The 17,496-nt window shown below is 40.0% G+C and overlaps 1 protein-coding gene across 1 annotated transcript in view; it reads left to right on the forward strand.

Moving 5' to 3' along the window:
- Window positions 1-17,496, forward strand: part of MYO5B (myosin VB) — a 582,592-nt gene that overhangs the window by 512,965 nt on the left and 52,131 nt on the right. The window contains exons 24-26 of the mRNA XM_044681604.1: window positions 2,256-2,396; window positions 10,207-10,272; window positions 16,117-16,356. Coding sequence (XP_044537539.1) covers window positions 2,256-2,396; window positions 10,207-10,272; window positions 16,117-16,356 — 447 coding nt within the window. The remainder of the gene's footprint in view (window positions 1-2,255; window positions 2,397-10,206; window positions 10,273-16,116; window positions 16,357-17,496) is intronic.

Raw genomic sequence — 17,496 nt, forward strand, 5'->3', positions numbered from 1 at the left:
GAGACCAAGAAATACTTTCTGAGCAAGTCCCTTAACCCTGATTTCCTAGTCCTTGCCACTCTTTTGTCTTAGAATTAACACTAAGGCAAAAGATATAGTTTTGAAATAAATAAATGATGAAGAAACAGGGAGAAATGTAAGGTGAACAGCTTGACTTCTTAGCAAAGCATTAAAAACAGTGGAATAATTTTCTATATCCAGGTAATTGCCACTTGGATCACTGAAAGCAAAGCACTTCACCTCTCTGGTAGGGTTTCAATTTCTTCATCTATAAGATGAAGAGATAGGACTTACATTAGGCTTGAAATGATTTCTGAAGTTTTTTTTCAGTTCTGAAATTTTGTGAGCATGTTATAGTTACAGTTGAATGAATGAGTGAATGAATTTTTTAAAAAAGCATTTATTAAGTGTATATACTATATGCCATTCACTGGGGACCAAAATATGAAAATCAAGAAAGTATCTTAGAAATGAGACCCACATCAGAGAAACAAAGATTTGTCCAGAGCCAGTTGGGAAAAGTACAGCTCCGTTTATTCCACTATCCTATCCCCCATTAACTCAATTACTAAAATCCAGCCTCTTAGACAAGTAGTAAATATGATCCAGATCTCCTTGGGAATGAAAGTGAAAGGTTTCAGACCTCAGCAGTGAAAAATCTCTTCCCGAGACAAACCTGAAAATCTTACCCTAAAGACTCACTTGCCTCTGCAGGAAGAAATTCCCTGTGAGACCAAAGTGAAACTGATAGACTTAAGAATTGAGATTAAACAAAAACCCTATCCACCAAGGGGGAAAAAAAAAGAAACACTTCTGTGTGAAGAAAGAAAAGGCTCTACTCAGGCTCCACTAATTTTCTTTAATTGTATAAGAAAAAGACTTTAACCTCTGTCTTCCTTTCCTTGAAGGAGAAAGCCTCAATTAGGTCTCTCTCATGAGAGGAGGACATCTTCAAATTTAACTGAAGATTAAAGAAATGGCCTATAATTCTCTCTCCTCATCCAAAGGGAAGGGCTTGAGCTAAAGATGATCATAAGAAAGAACTTTGGTGTCCATAGTGAAGGGAATGGACTAAAAAACAAACAACTACTGTTAAAGAAAGCCTTAACGTGATCTGGTCCCAAGAGTAGGGGAGATCTAGAACTCAGTTCCTGAGACTTCAACAACAAAAATGAGTGAACCACAAAGAAACAAAGGACTTTTATGATGTCAGGAATGACCAACACTGTGTTAAACCACAAATGTGGAAGAGGAGAATAATTAAAAAATACTTAGATTCAAAACATCAAAGGATAAATAGCTTTCCCACAAAAAAATTAGAATTCTTCAAATAAATTATCCAAGAGTTGTAAAAAGATAAAATAAATGAAAACTATGGAATAGAGAAATGTAAGATTAATAGCTTAATAGAAAAGGTACAGAACCATAATAGGAAAGGAATGAACATTTTAAAAGGATTAATAGCTTAATAGATGAGGTATAGAACCTCACCTAGTAATAAACTCCTTGAAAATCAGAATGGACCAAATAGAAATGACTCTAGGAGACAGAAAGAAATCTTAAAACCAAAAGGAAAAAAGAGAAAAAATCAGAGGAAAATATAATATGTTTTATATCAAAACGACTGACCTGAAAAACATATTAAAGAAAGACTCATAAATTACCTGATTACCTGAAATCTATGACCATAAAAAAGAACCTGGACCTCTTGTTTCAAGAGATCATTAAATTTGCCCAAACATTTTAGAACAAGTGGACAGTGTCAGAAAGAATACAATTATTACTTCCTGAAAGAAACTTCAAAATACCTGCTCTTATCATCATAAAAATTTGAATCCTGGGACAATAAATGGCTACAGCAGGGCAGGCTGGAAGTAGGACCAGTGATATGGTAAACACTGCTCTTCCCAATGCTCTTGGACTTACCTCCCTAAAGGTGACAATTGATGGTGATGTTGGTGGGTGGTGGTGGTATGGATGGGGATGGTGAATTCCTTCACAGGAGTTGAACCCTTAGATGAAGCTCTCCTCAGATACATATATTCAAAATTTCAGAGCATAGAAACACAATCACAAGCCTGAAGTAGCAATGCCCATGACGTGGAAAGGTCCCATGTGTGTTTGGGTAGAAGTCAAACTCCTTGTTTGGCTTGTGAAGGAGAGGAGCAGGGACCAAACACAAATATATGAAGTGCTTCCCTAAAGTATTCGCCTTGTCTAAAACATTCCTCTTTTCTTTCCATCTGTCCCTAAAGGAAATGGGTTTGGAGAAGGCAGCTATGGACATGTCTGTCTTCTTGAAGCTGCAGAAGAGAGTTCGAGAATTGGAGCAGGAAAGGAAAAAATTGCAAACTCAGCTTGAAAAGAAGGAGCAACAAGAAAACAAGAAAGTCCAGGTATATTGAAGTTCTTCTTTTAAAGTTCTTGTTATTTTTAAGATAAGCAGTTTTAATTGGCAAGATTTAGCTGTTCTGATGGTGACCTTCACCCCTTTGCTAGATAGATGATATATTTCCCTGTACTTTCTTCTGATGCTGTGCTTTCTCTTTAATGAGATATGGGCCATTTGTCCTCAGCATGCGGTAGAACCTTCTGAGCTTGCATTGGTCTGCCTGGACACTGTACAATTGATCCCAATATAATGATGTCATTTTGGTCCTCTTTGAGTATGAAGAACAACAACCAGTCAACCACTGTGAGATACACTGTGCCCCAACTGTGTACATGAACCTGGTTGAGGTTCTAAGGGGGACAGAAGATATGGTTTATAGTCTAATTAAAGGAAAAAAATTAACAAGATGGCAAAGGAAGGGCAGGATTGGGGAATAATACGGTATTGTGGAGTGAACATTGGGTTTGAAGTAATAGCCCTAAGATCAAGTCTTTGGTCTATTTACCTTCTGTGTGCCCTTTGGCAGGTTATTTCTTTTCCGAAGCCCCACATTCTTCATCAGTGATACCAGAATCATGATACTTGTACTACCTCCCTCCCTCCCTCCTTCCCTCCCTCCCAAGGATCTTGTTAGGTATAAATGAAAGACTATGCAGGGAGCATTTTGTTGCTATGAACATAAAGGTGAGTTATTACAAGAACAAATATAATGTATAATAGAAGCAAGAGTTAAATCACAAAGCCCAAAGTATAGATATTATAAAAAGATATAAATATAGGTATAAAATAATTAAAATATATAAATTATAACAGAGATGTAGATAATATAAAATGATATAAATAAAGATATTCATAAAAGAGATATAAAATTGTAGAAATTGTAAAGGAGATAAAAATATCTATATTAAAGGAGTTCTAAGAAAGGATCAATGAAAGTTGCAATGGGCCTGCTATAATTCCACATGGACTTCTTCATTTTAAAATTTTATTTTAAGTTAAAGAAAGCTAAAAATTCTTGGCCTACTTAAAACCTATGCAAGATTGACATTTAATATGGATAACTAGTGCAGACTTGGAGTCAGAGGAACCCAGATCCAAATCTTGGCTCTGCTATTTCTTCGTTGTGATATCAGGGAGGTCTTCTTCTTTCTCTGTGCCTTAGTTTATTTCTCTGTAAAAAGAAAAGGTTGGGCTAAAAGAAGCCCTGTTTTCTATTTGGAGTTCTTCTGGCTTTAAATTTTAATAGTCCATGAAGGGCTGTTGACTTTCAGGAACCACACATGTTGTTCAATTAATTCAATCATGTCTAACTCTTCATGACTCCATTTTGAGTTTTATTGACAAAGACTCTGGAAGAGTTTGTCATTTCCTTCTCCAGATCATTTGACAGATGAGGAAACTGAGGCAAACAGGGTTAAATGAATTGCCCAGGGTTATATAGCCAGTGTCAGAAGCCAGGTTTGAACTCAGGTCTTTCTGACTCCAGTCCTAGTGTTCTATGCACTGAGCCACTTAGCTGCCTGCACTATACATGAAATGTATGTAAAAGCAAAAACATAAAAGTAGTAAGTAAAAACCAAAGGGTCTTCTTAACCCTCACTCTCTCTGGGCTGAAGGAACAACACTGTATGGAGTATATCATACTTATATGGCACACCATCTTCTGTTGTCATGACTGTTCTCTCTGTGCACATTCAAGAAGCTTGCATGAATTCCTGTTCTTCTAGATAACCCTGTTTGGTCCCCTCTCCTCAACTTTCCCTAACCAGCCCCATCCCCTGTAGTAAACTAGGCTATAAGTCATGCTGATGGGTTTAAATCTCTTTGCTGGATTAGCCTCAGAATGGAGGGTGAATATAGAGGACCAGCTCTATATGTCAGGGGTCCTGAGTGGCGTTTTACGGCGTCGGATTGCTAAGACAGGAAAAGAAACTGAGAACAGCCGAACTAGAGGTTAGCCCATGCTGATCCGATGCTATGGGATTTGGACTTTATTTTATACTGGTTTCAAACAAAGAACACAAAGAAAGAGTAACAGCTGTGAAGGGGTTACAAATCATACACAATCCATTAAAGTCTAAAAAGTAGAGATATGGGTGCAAGGACAAGGGCCAAATTCCAACCACCAATTAGTAGGGTTTACTTCTGGGAGCAGAAATAAATTTCATGGAGATGTTTACTAATTGCGTTCTGCCTTGATTTACAGATCTGCACCTGGTCAGATAGTCTGGACTAAATTGTCCGGCTCCAGTCTTTATCTAAGTAATATATTTTTTAGGTTTCAGGCTTCTTAATTATCAAGGAGAGAAATTGTCAAGGAGAGGAATTGTTAACTCAGTAGCTGCTGGTCTGGTTAAGGACTCAAAGCTTTCCAATAAGAATGTTGAGAGAATGTGGGGATCTAAAAATGAGTCAAAAGAGGAGCCTCAGATTTTTACCTTAGATGGTCCATTCTATCTGCATCTGACATGTAGTGCAGAAAAATCATACACGCAGTTTTACTTGCCGATGATTTTGTAATGGGATCCAGATAAAACATCTATTACAGACTCTGTTTCTCTAAATGACTCCTAATAGCCTCTTGGAGGGGTCAAGTTGTTTTTGGATTAATCTACCTGCTGGTATCAGAGCTTTTCAGGGCTCAGGTGACCAGGACCAAACACAAAGACTGCCTCAGCCTGGATTGGTCACGTAGGGAATCCAGATAACAGGCCCTAAATTTGACCCTATTTCTCCAATTGGCTTTTTACATATAACGGCTTTCAACAGGTGAAAGTATTAGATTTATAAGTTACATATTACTTAGGAAAGAAGTTGCCATGACAGTCACTAATCAAATGTATGGAAAGCCAAATGGATTGGAAATGAAAGAAGGAAGGGAGGGAGGGAGGAAAAAGAAGGAAGGAAGGAAGGAAGGAAGGAAGGAAGGAAGGAATCCTGTTCCCGCTCCCTTCTGAATCTGAATTGCTCATGTTTTATCCTTTCATTTCACATGTCCTTAGCCTAGCAGTTCCAAATGATCCAAAAAAACAAACACATCCCCTCAAAAGCTATTCTGGGTACTAACTGGGTCAGCTTTTTGTCCTATAGATCAAGAATGAAACTTTGGATCCCCCCTTAAATAGGAAGTCAGTCCTCAGGCACAAACAGGTAACCCCTGCTCCAGTTGGCTAATATTAATGCCAAATAGTGTGGGTACCCCATGAGCTTAGCCCACTGTAGCACAGAACTGAACTGAATAGAGCCACCAGCCTCAACCTCCTCAGTGACTAGGACCACAGGCATATAGCACCACACCTGCCCTGCTGTAAGAAATTTTGAGAAAGGACTACCCCTGAACCATTTTTTCCTGGTTATAGAGTTCTATGGCATGACTGTCAACCATGAAGAAAGACACTTGTGTAAATGAGAGATGGCGCTGAAATCAATGGGATGTAAAATCAATATTTGTTTGATCTGTTCCACTGCAAGAGCAGTGACCCTGCCACCATGACTACTAGCCAGGGCTATAATGAATTTGAGTCACCATCGATCCACTTCACTTGCATTGAGGGAGGTTTGTGTGCTAGACTCCTTCTAGGACTTAGCTTGTGAAAGTCAACCTGGTGACTAGGATCATAGAAATTGTGTTTCTATAGCTGTGTGACCTGGAGTCAGAAAGACCCAAGTTCAAATGCAGTCTCCAACACTAGCCATGTGACTCTGTCACTTCACCTCTGCCTCGGGTTCCTCACCTGTAAAATGAGGACAATAATAGCATTCAACCTGTAAGATTTAAATTAATATCAATAACTCCAAGTATTATATTTATAAAGTTTATTAATAATCATTTGAAGTAGAAAGAAAATAAACTAAAATAAATAGGAGTTCAAACTTAATTATCTAACAAAAAGTAAACCCAGGTGAATAAGTTCTCCTGCCTCTCCAAAAAGCCCCCTTAGCAGCTGCAATCACAGAAAGAGAGAGAGGAGGGGCTGCACAAAATGTATGTCCTCCCTATATCAGCATGTAATGTGAGAAAGAAAGTGGAATGCTGGGAATTGGAGTTCTGGGGAGCAAATTCTAATTATGTAAAGCCCTCCCCTCCCAGTTGTTATGAGGATCAAATGAAATAATAATTGTAAAATGCTTAGCAGAGTGCCTGGTACATAATAAGTACTATATAAAATGTTAACTATTATTATAGCTACTATTATTAATAACAACATCAACCTTCCAGGATAGTCATGAGGATAAAATGAGATATTTTGGGGCAGCTAGATGGCACAGTAGATAGAATCCTGGGTCTTAAGTCAGAAAGATTTGAGTTTAAATCCAACCTCAGACACTTATTTGCTTGTGACTCTAGGCAAGTCACTTTCCCTCAGTCTGCCTCAGTTTCCTCAACTCTAAAATGAGGATAACAAGAGCACCTATCTCCCGGGGTTGTTGTTAAGATCAAATTAGATACTAATTGTGAAGTACTTAGCTGGCATGTAGCAGGGCTATATAAATGCTTATGCCTTTCCCTTCCCTCCCCTTGCAGTAAGGAATTTTACCTGCAAGAGTATTTAGATAGATAGAAAATGTAGAAAAAGTTCTGACTTGGAAACAGACAGCCTGGGTTTGCTCCTTCCTGCTTGTGTGAGCTTGGACAAATCACTTCTCTTTGACCTTATGTTTCCTCCACTGTAAAATGGAAAGTCCCACTTCTAGTGCCCAGTCCCCACGCCATCCCTACCCTCTCCTCAGGGCTCGATGCAAGGAAAGCAGTGCCAGCCTTAAAATCATTGTGACTGTAAATAGTTACAGTTAACTCTCAAGTATTACATAAATAAAGGTTACTCCATCTTCCATATTTTCCTTGGTCATTCCCCAAAACACCCTTGTTCTTCCATTTCCAGACTTGAATGGGCATTTCTATTAGCCATGTTTCCTAATTGGAAAAACCTCAAGCTTTGGTTAGAGCAGTTGGCCTCCCAGCAAATACACTGAAGAGAAGCATGAGTTCCTAAGTCTTTTGCTCAGTCAGCAAACTAAGCAGTCCACCTTTTGTCATCCCATTGCCCTGGGCCATTGGGAATTTAGACTTTTAGACTTCTCCCAGGGATGGTAGTCCTGAAAGTAATGGGTGAATACAGAAAGGGAAGGGATCTCAGCACTCAAGGAAGATTCCTCCAAGTAAGTATCTAAACCATCCAAGCTAGACAAGGTCCTTGTTCTATTCCTAAATATCTTTTGGGACTAGAGTCCGTAGCCTCCATCAAAAACCTTATCTACCTACTTCCTTTTGTGCCTCTATTGGTTATTTCCTCTAAGCTATTCTTTATAGAGCTTATTGGTAGAGAGATGTTTGCATGTTGTCTCCCATGTTAGACTGGGAACTCCTTGAGGGCAAAAACTGTTTTTGCTTTTGTCTATACCCCAGGGCTTAGCATATTGCCTGGGACAAGACAAAAAATGGTTGTTGACTACTGACAACCATTGAGTTCAGTTGTGTCTTACTCTTCATGACCCCATTTGGGTTTTCTTTGTAGAGATACAGGAATGGTATGCCATGATGAGAAAACTGAGGAAAAGACAGTAATGTGACTTGCCTAGAATCACACAGTTAGTGTCTAAGACTGGATTTGAACTTAAGAAGATGAATCTTCTTGATTGCAGGCCCACTGTACCACCTAGCTGCTATGACAACTATTACTCTCTAATTATCAACAATCTAGATATCACTCTAAGCACTCTTTTATAGCTATAAATTATATCTGTTTCTCAGTCTGTGATGGCGGAGACCAAATAGTACATTTTTCTGTCTGTATAGCACCTTGCAAAGGGTTTATGTGGTTAGTATTTAGTTAATGTTTCCTGATTGGTTAATTGCTTGAACCGAAGACTTTAACCAAGTAAGCAAATAAGCATTTTTTGAGCACTACTATGTGCCAGACACTGGACTAGGTACAGAAGATACATAGAAATGAAACATAACCAGCCTTCAAGAACCTTACATTCTACAGGGGAAATAACAGTGTGCATATAAAAGAATATAAAAACACATAGAGAGGGCAGCTGGGTAGCTCAGTGGATTGAGAACCAGGCCTAGAGACAGGAGGTCCTGGGTTCAAATCTGGCCTCAGACACTTCCCAGCTGTGTGACCCTGGGCAAGTCACTTAACCCCCATTGCCTACCCTTACCACTCTTCTGCCTTGGAGCCAATACACAGTATTGACTCCAAGACGGAAGGTAAGGGTTTAAGATAGATAGATAGATAGATAGATAGATAGATAGATAGATAGATAGANGAAAACAAACAGATAGATAGATAGATAGATAGATAGATAGATAGATAGATAGATAGATAGATAGATAGATAGATAGATAAACAAATAAATAAATGGATGAATGGTTGAATGAATGAAAACACATAGAAAGTAAATAAGGATCACTGGGGAGAGAGAGGCACTAGCACCTGGGAAGAGCTGATCAAGAAAGGCCATCTAGCAAAAACTGAAATCTTTAAAGGACTCAGAAATCTTAGAGACCATCTAGTCCAAAATGCAAAAACCATTCTTAGTTTATGGGCCATAGAAAACTAGATAATGGAGATTTGTCCCATAGGCTATCTCCTGCATTTAATTCCTCAAAATTTTACCAAGGGGAAACTAGATAGCTCAGTGGATAGAGAGCCAGGGCTAGAACTGGAAGGACCTGAATTCAAATCTAACCTCAGGCACTTCCTGGCTGTGTGACCCTGGGCTTTAAACACCAATTGCCTGGCCCTTACCACTCTTCTATCTTGGAACCAATACCTAGTATCGATTATAAGACAGAAGATAAGGATTAAAACAAAAATAGGCCGAGAGTTTGCAGAAGAAAAAGGTAGATCTGCCAATAATTAATAATTTTTTTGGATGACTGGAGGAGGAAGAAGAGGCAACAGTATACCCTTGACTTCTGCCTCATGTTTCATTCTTAGAGTAGCTGCCATCATACAACCTTCCTAAAAGCATTTCTCACCCTAAACCATTTCCAAGCACAGTTCATCCCCGGACACCCAGGGGACAAAGCCCAGGGCATGCCAAATAATTATGGGGTGTGGGGGAGCTTGCTTCACCTTGCCCGTGTGGTTCATTACAACGGGCAACACTGTCTGGCCCACCTGGCCTTGGAGCCAGCGTCAGGCAGGTGTCTAGGTTCTGGTCCCAGGTCTGCCGTATATTAAGGATCAGCATCCTAGAAACCGAGCAAGCTCTGTGCCCAGCCTTGTAGGGAGACTCAGGGGAAGCAGAGAACAATCCTATTTCTCAAGGAGGTTACAGAACACCTTCCACACCCATGTGGGAAAAACAGAGCATAGATAGAAAGGAGCCTGTCAGCAGAGAGTCATACAGGGTAAAGTGAATAAAGTGAAGATTTGGTGCTAAGTGTATATTAAGTGAATAAAGTCAGGTGAGATCAGTCAGAGACGGTTTTGTGAAAAAGGTGAGTTTTGAGCAAGAGAGGGCACTGATTCAATGGAGAAAATTGTGAGCAGAGCCAGAAATCATACTCCATTTAAATGGCCCTTGAAGTTTTATAAAACTTTTATTTTTAAAAACAACCCGATAAGTTACAATAGACATTTATGACCAGTTTCTCCACATTGCAGATGAGGAAGCTAACCCAAAGAAAGGGTGAGAGACTTAGGCTGGGTCACACAGCCAGAGAGGGCTGGAGCTGGCATTTCCACTCAGGCCGCTGATATCCAGAACTGCACCAAGAAGGGATCGATGCAGTTCACGTTAACTGGTCCACTGTTTCCTTTGGGCCACTTATAATCTGTCTGTCTTCATCTCTACAGGTGGTTGAATCAAAGAATGGAATAGATGCAGACCAAGATGCTGATCTGGCCTACAACAGCTTGAAGGTAAGCACTTCGGTACTAATTATCGGATGCACGACCCTGGGCAAGTCACTTTGCTTTTTAGCCTTGCTTCCATCATCCAGTGAGCATTTATAGAAAGGAGCTTCATTTGCCTGCCAGAGGCGGTGTGATGATTCACTGGAAAAGAACAGTGCTGGGAGTCAGGAGATTCCAGGTCTGCTCCACGCTTCACTGGGTGACCTCAAGCAAATTGGTTTATCCTTGTGGAATTTCGTTTTCTCACCTTAACTTTATGCTTCAGTTTTTTAGCTTCAGTTCAATTTTAATAGCTTCATTTCAATTAAAGAAGATACTCAAGTCTGAAATTAAGAAAAATATTTTGATGAGTTTTGTTTTAAAAGACAAGAATATCAGCTTTGCCCTCCTTGTAGGGTTTTGTACAAGGACAGTTGTAAAAGCACTTAATCACTTTGAAAAAGCATATGCGTGTACATACATGTGTATGTAAACACACCTAGATATACCTATATGTGTATATATGTATGTATGCACAGGTATAGATAAGCATTGTATATTGCAGTGGTTCCCAAACTTTTTTGACCTACTGCCCCCTTTCCAGAAAAAATATTACTTAGCCCCCTGGAAAGTAATTTTTTTTTATTTTAATAGCAATTAATAGGAAAGATAAATGCACCTGTGGCCATCACCACCCTCCTGGATCGCTGAGAGCACCCACCAGGGGGCGGTGGTGCCCACTTTGGGAATCACCCGTATACTGCATACATGGATATGCGTATATTATCATTCCTACATTGGTGTCCCATAGAGAAGTCCTGATAACACAGGCTGACTCCTAGCACCATGAGAGGAAGAACTGGTGTGAATCAAGTACTGCTAACTTACATTTTTATAGCACTATGGGTCTTACAAAATACTTTTCCCATAACCCTGTGAGGTAGGTAGCATTAAATATTATTATTCTCATTTTACATATTTATCAAACGATGAAGTTGAAGTTAAAAAGTTAAGTGACTTGCCCAGGATCATGTAGTTGGTAAGTAGGAGAGTTAAAATGAATAGTTCTATAAGAGTCAAACCTGAGGTAGATACAGTGTTGGGGAGGGAGGCAGCATGGACACCTCAGGGTTGGGTAAAGGAAACAAGGGATAAAGAGTTTGGGAAAAAAGGGATTGAGGGGATGCCAGAGAGAAATTACATAGTTGTGCCTGGAACCAGACCTGCATGAAAATTCAAGCCCTAGGAGCCCTGGTAGGATGCCAAAATCCTTCAGAAGTTGGGTAACTTGGGAATGGACCCAGCCTGTTGCACCCTAGTTGTCTAATGGTGGGCCGTATGACAGCTAGTAAGCTGGCCCTGGGAGTTCTTTTCAACAAGCAGGGTGGTTGCTGCTAGCAAGATATGAGAGTTCTCAGGAGGTTTTTTTCCTTTGAATTATTGGTTGGGCTTTCTTTTTCTGTGTGATTTCTGGGAGATTTAAAAGTCTCAATAGAGCCACTAAGTCTTTACACTTGATGAATGCCTGTGAAACTCAAACTTGCCTGCCTTCTGTAACATTCCCCAGAGGAGCCTTGGTCATGTCAGGAGAATTGGAGAATGTGAAAAACAATTAGCATTATTAAGTCATCCATCCTGCCTCTCCTTTCAGGTCCAATAGCAGAACCATCTTGCCAGTGAATCATTTACTCCAATACCTGTCCCTAAAAATTGACTCTTCTCCTTCCCTTCTTCTCCCAATAACTGGTCTTTGTCGGTGAGAACACATGCACAAAAGCCAGCTATATTTCTCCTTAAGGTTTCTAGGGAATCCCTGAGGGGATGAGGTGTCTTTTTCTAATACTCTCAGGTCAGGCTCTTATTCTAGTGTATTAGCATCTAAGGGCCACTTAACTAAATAATATCAGTTAATTTTTCAAAGATATATTTACTTCAGAAAAGAGCAGATGGATGACTCAATGACCTCAAAGACAGGAGGTCCTGCTTTCAAATGTGGCCTCAGACACTTCCAAGCTATGTGATGCTAGGCAAGTGACAACCACAGTTGTTCAGCCCTTATTGCTCTTCTGCCTTGGAATCTATACTTAATATTGATTCTAAGTCAGAAGGTAAGGGCTAAAACACACACTCACTCTCTCTCTCTCTCCATTTCTCTCTCTCTCTCTCTCTCTCTCTCTCTCTCTCTCTCTCTCTCTCCATTTCTCTCTCTCTGTCTCTGTCTCTGTCTCTGTCTCTGTCTCTGTCTCTCTCTCTCTCTCTCTCTCTCTCTCTCTCTGTCTCTCTCTCTCTCCCTCTCCTTCTCCCTCTCCCTCTCTCTCCCCCTCCCTTCTCCCTCCCTCTCTCACACACACATGCAAATATTTCCCCCAATCCTAGAAAGTAAAAAAACCGACTGACCTAGGGCCAGGTTGTGGCTGATGACTACTGTTTTGTTTTTTTAAACCCTTACCTTCTGCCTTAGAATTCCAAGGCAGAAGAGCAGAAAGGACTGACCAATGGGAGTAAGTGACTTACCCAGAAGCACACATCTAGGAAGTGTTTGAGCCCAGATTTGAACCTAGGACCTCTCACCTCCAGGCTTGATGTTCTATACAGTGAGCCACCTAGCTGCCCCTATTAATAAATAATATATTAATAATAATAACTAGCATTTACAGAGCATTTAAAGGTTGCAGAGTACTTTGCCTATGTCATCTCATTTGATCTCACATCAGTTCTATGAGATAGGTACAATTATCCTCATTTCACAGATGAGGAAACAGACTGAGAAATGGCAAATTACCTGTCCAGGACCCCAGGGAAGAAGTATCTGAGTCAGGATTCAAACTTGGGGCTTCCTGATTCCAAGCTCAGTGCTGTATTTATGTCACCATTTAGCTATCTTCACGAACAGAATGAACTGCTAATGGTAAATTTTCAGTCAGAGTGGCAGGCTAAAGTTAGAAGGGAGATTTAGGGGGTATCAGAGCTTTCCTATCACCCCTCACATCTACTGGGGCTACATATAACATCAGCTTTGATCAGATAATCTCTCCCTCTTCTAATGACACTAATTTAGGCCATCATTCATTGGCCCTCGATTTCTGCCATTGTTAGAATATGGTATACAAAGGCAACAGCAGTTACTCAATCAGTATTCTCTCTTAAGTCTGTCTTAATTTGGTGAGGGAGAATTTGAAGGACCTTTTCTGAAATCCGTGCTAATGACCTGATAATTATGTGGCTGGCTTTCCAAATGAAGTGTGAAGAGTTCTGATATCTGTCAACAAATGCCAAGTGGGTCAACTTGTGTACTTTGTGGCAGCTCTCAGGTCAGTGGAAGAATCTGGGATGCTCCTACTCTCCTCAGGGAAACTGTTTAAGGGGAAAAAAAAGTTTCAAAGAGTCAGAGCTTAAGAAAAAAACAGACCTCCCACTTCACCATCCACTCTCCCATCCCTTCTAAATTCAAGGCAAACAGAATCATTGTTAATTAAAAATGGAATTGTTCACTATAATAAGCACATTAGTTTTACATCAAAATTGTGCTGGAGTTGCACTGTTTGTATGTGCTGATTGTACATTTTGTGCATGGTGCATTGGGGTCCCCCGTATGATCACCGAGCCAGCACATTAATGCCTATTTTGTAGAATAGAAAGCATGATTTTGCCTTTTAAAATTATTATATAGTTGAAGGTTAGTATATCTTTGTTTTATGCTATTTTATCATACCATATTTTATTATAGTTAATATCAGCAGTTTATTGCCAAGGTCTCAGGATAACAACCCTCAATTATAGAATTATTTCTATGGGAAAAAGTGATATAGCTTATGATACCATTTCTAAGTATGCATTGTGGTAAAAAGTGCGGAACAATGGTCCCCAATGCAGTAAACTTGAGATGTGTAGATTGGCTATCCATATCTCTCTAAATCCAATATGTTATGGATCTGAGCCCTCGATTGACAGGAACTGATCTCTGAACCAGAGTAGACTCTACCCTAGATCCTTCTTTAGATCACATCAGAGCCATAACTAGGACAGGGCAACTGGGACTTTGTTCTAGGACACTAATAGTACTTGCTTACTACCCAGTTAGCAAAAAATAATTAGTTAAAATAGGAAACCACCACCTAGAAATCTCCCATAAGAACTTGCCCTATTCTCTGAACACCGCTATTGTGGTCTCCTTAGTAGAATGTTCTAGAGGCTTTGTTTCCCCCAGTAGAGAAGCATCCTAACTCTTCCCTACATCTCTGCCCAAATTAAGGTGTTTTTTATGCTGCTTACCCTGGATACAAAAATTCCTGGTTACAGTTCTGATTCAGATATACCCTCTTTTCAGTTTAGGGCAGAATCAGGTAAATCTTTAGGAATAGGAATGTTAGAACCATTATTCTGCTGAGAACCTGGCATATTCTGTGGCTACTATAATTGCTAAGTGTTAATGATAAGTTTTTGAGACAAAATTCCTAGCTGTTTCAGTCTGTAGCCACAAGCCATCTCACAATCTTAGCCTAGAGCATTCTTGATTTCTGACAAGACTAATTTCTATCCTTTTGACCCTCTGGAGCATCTATACTTCCTTCCCAAATCCCTCTTCACTACTAGTATTTTGTCACAAGCAACATCCCTTCAGAGACAATCTCGTGAGGGAAGCTCTTGAACCAGTGACCAATTCACATCTCCCTCTGGTCTTTGGCAGAAAAAAAAATGTTTAAGGAGTCATTAAGTCTTTGTAGAAAAAAAAATGTTTAAGGAGTCATTAAGCCCCTTGGCTACCAGTCACACCACTAAGTTCCCTAAAATAAGTGAGTGCATCATTCTGGGGATTCAGAAAAACTTCATTGTCCCAAGCAGGGAGATTTCAAGGACAGTAAAAGGTGATGTCCCTTCTATAATCCTCCCCTTCCCCAAGATGGCACAACAATTAGGTGCATCATGAAAATGTCCATGGTATGTTGTAACGTGTCCCTTTGGGATAATATTTGACCAGGAGGTAAGAAGGTCCGTGATGGAGAAATGAAGAAAGATGGCTTTGTGGTCTAGGAAGAGGAGAAGGTGAGCAGTATATAGAGTAGACATACACAATGTGGTTGGAAAAAACAGAAGTGTTTCTTACGTTTTTGCCTGAGATTTCCCAGTTCCCTTTTTGGGGAAATATCATTGGTGAGTGGGGACACCTGGAGTTTAGAGTTAGTAGTGACACACATTCTGCAGCCTTCATGGACTAGGGAATATTAAAATGGGAAGGAAGCTAAAAGATCATCCAATATAACAGCACATTTCACTTTATATGTTGGAAAACTGAGGCCCAGAAAGGGAGAAGAACCTTGCCTAAGGTTTTAAAGAAAGAAGAAAGTGAAAGAGCTCAGACTAGCCTCCATGTCTTCTGGTACCTAGACTATTGATTTTTGTTTTTTAAACTATACCCTGCTTCTCACTAAACCTGATTTTTTAAATTCTAAATATTTTTTAATTTTAATTTTGAATATTTTTCCCTAGTTACATATTTCATGTTCTTTCCCTCTCCCCCTAACCCCCCTTAGCCGACGTACAATTCCACTGGTAAACCTAATTTTTTGAGTGAAAAGGGACTGGGGATAAGGATTTGACTTGTGATTTCTTTGGAAGAAGTACTTTCCAGAACAGGTTTGCACCTCCTTTTTAACTTACAGTCTTAGAAAGTGGCCTAGAGCAGGAGTATCAAACTCAAAAAGAAACAGAGCCACTAAATCTACATAAGACAAAAATGAAAAAAAAAATCCCTGTAGAGTGTTCCTTGTGGTGAGATCAGCTCCATTAAGGAAGCCAAGGAAGGCACAGTGGGAAGCACTTTCCTAGGGGAGCCTCATCTAAGAGATATTGGGGAACCTTGGTGTTTTCCAGAGACAAGAGCTGGAGTCAGAAAACAAGAAACTGAAAAATGAGCTGAATGAGCTGAGAAAGGCAGTGGCCGACCACGCCACCCAGAACGACTCAAACCATGAGGTCCAGGACAGCTATGCCCTCCTTCTGAACCAGCTCAAGTCAGCCAACGAGGAGCTGGAGGTCCGCAAGGAGGAGGTGCTGATCCTCAGGACCCAGATTGTGAGCGCCGACCAGAGAAAACATGCTGGCAAGAGCATGGTAAGGCATACAGCCAGGGATGGGGGCCAAAAGATGGAGTAATGGATCTGGTCAGGGTTTTCCCACGTAGAACTTTCCCTTCCCATGGAGGTATAACTGCCTCCTACAATACCTGAGCTTGAAGGAAGGGAACCTTGATTTCAGAGATTGATAAGCCTCTGGCTTTGGGATCCTGCCTGAAAGATCTGGTGACCTTTTAAGGTTGGTCCCGTCCTAAGGATTCCAGGATTTCTGGTTATTCAGTATGTGAAGGGAGGCATCTGGGACCAAACATGGTCTATGAAAGCTGGGTAAATCCTCAGCCTGGATAAACCCAAGAGAAAATGACTATATTCCAAGAAACTCAACTAATCATTATTTTCTTTTTCTTGCCTTGGCTTCTACCTTCCTCTACCCAACCCCATTTTACTTTTGAAAAATATATTTTTTATTTTAAAACTTAGGGTACCTGTTACCCAACCTGGCTTAAAGTCTTAGCATAAGACTTTCCTTCCTTCTCTCCTTGGCATGGGGAAATCCATGCCAGCCTCTATTTCTAAGACTCAGCAGTAAGGGAAGCAGAAGGTAATGGGGCTGAGCAAGAAGTGAAGAGATGGGAGGAGGGTGCCATGCAACTTGTTTTATGCCCTGGCATCTGTCGAGCAAAAGGAAACAAGGAGAAGGAAGGAGATGGTTATGAAGAAATGAACACTTATGGTTCCATATTTTACTCGTATTTTAAGTGCCTGAGTTCAAGTTCTTCCTTGTGGGGAGACTCCAAATATTCCCTTATGATTCTTCACAACAGAGAGGACTTGGGGGAAGTCAGAGAAGGGAATATCTCTAACAGGGCCCAGAGAATTAGTACAGCCATGCCCAAATCTCTTATCTCCTTCTCTGAGTTTTACTTTTAAAAAAAAGTGGAGGGATTTATTTCCTTCATGAGATGTTTATTGTCTTATGATATGTGTCTTCCATCACAACAGGAGCAATATGGAAATATATATTGCATGAAAGTACTGGTATAACCTATATTAAACTATTTACCACCTTCAGGAGAGGGGAATGAGGGAGGGAGAAAATCTGAATCCTAAGATGTTTCTAAAATTATTTCTAAATTGTTTCTAAAAATTGTTTGTAAAAAATTATTTCTAAAAAAAA

Source organism: Gracilinanus agilis, chromosome 1, assembly GCF_016433145.1.
Source record: "Gracilinanus agilis isolate LMUSP501 chromosome 1, AgileGrace, whole genome shotgun sequence".
Lineage (NCBI taxonomy): Eukaryota > Metazoa > Chordata > Mammalia > Didelphimorphia > Didelphidae > Gracilinanus > Gracilinanus agilis.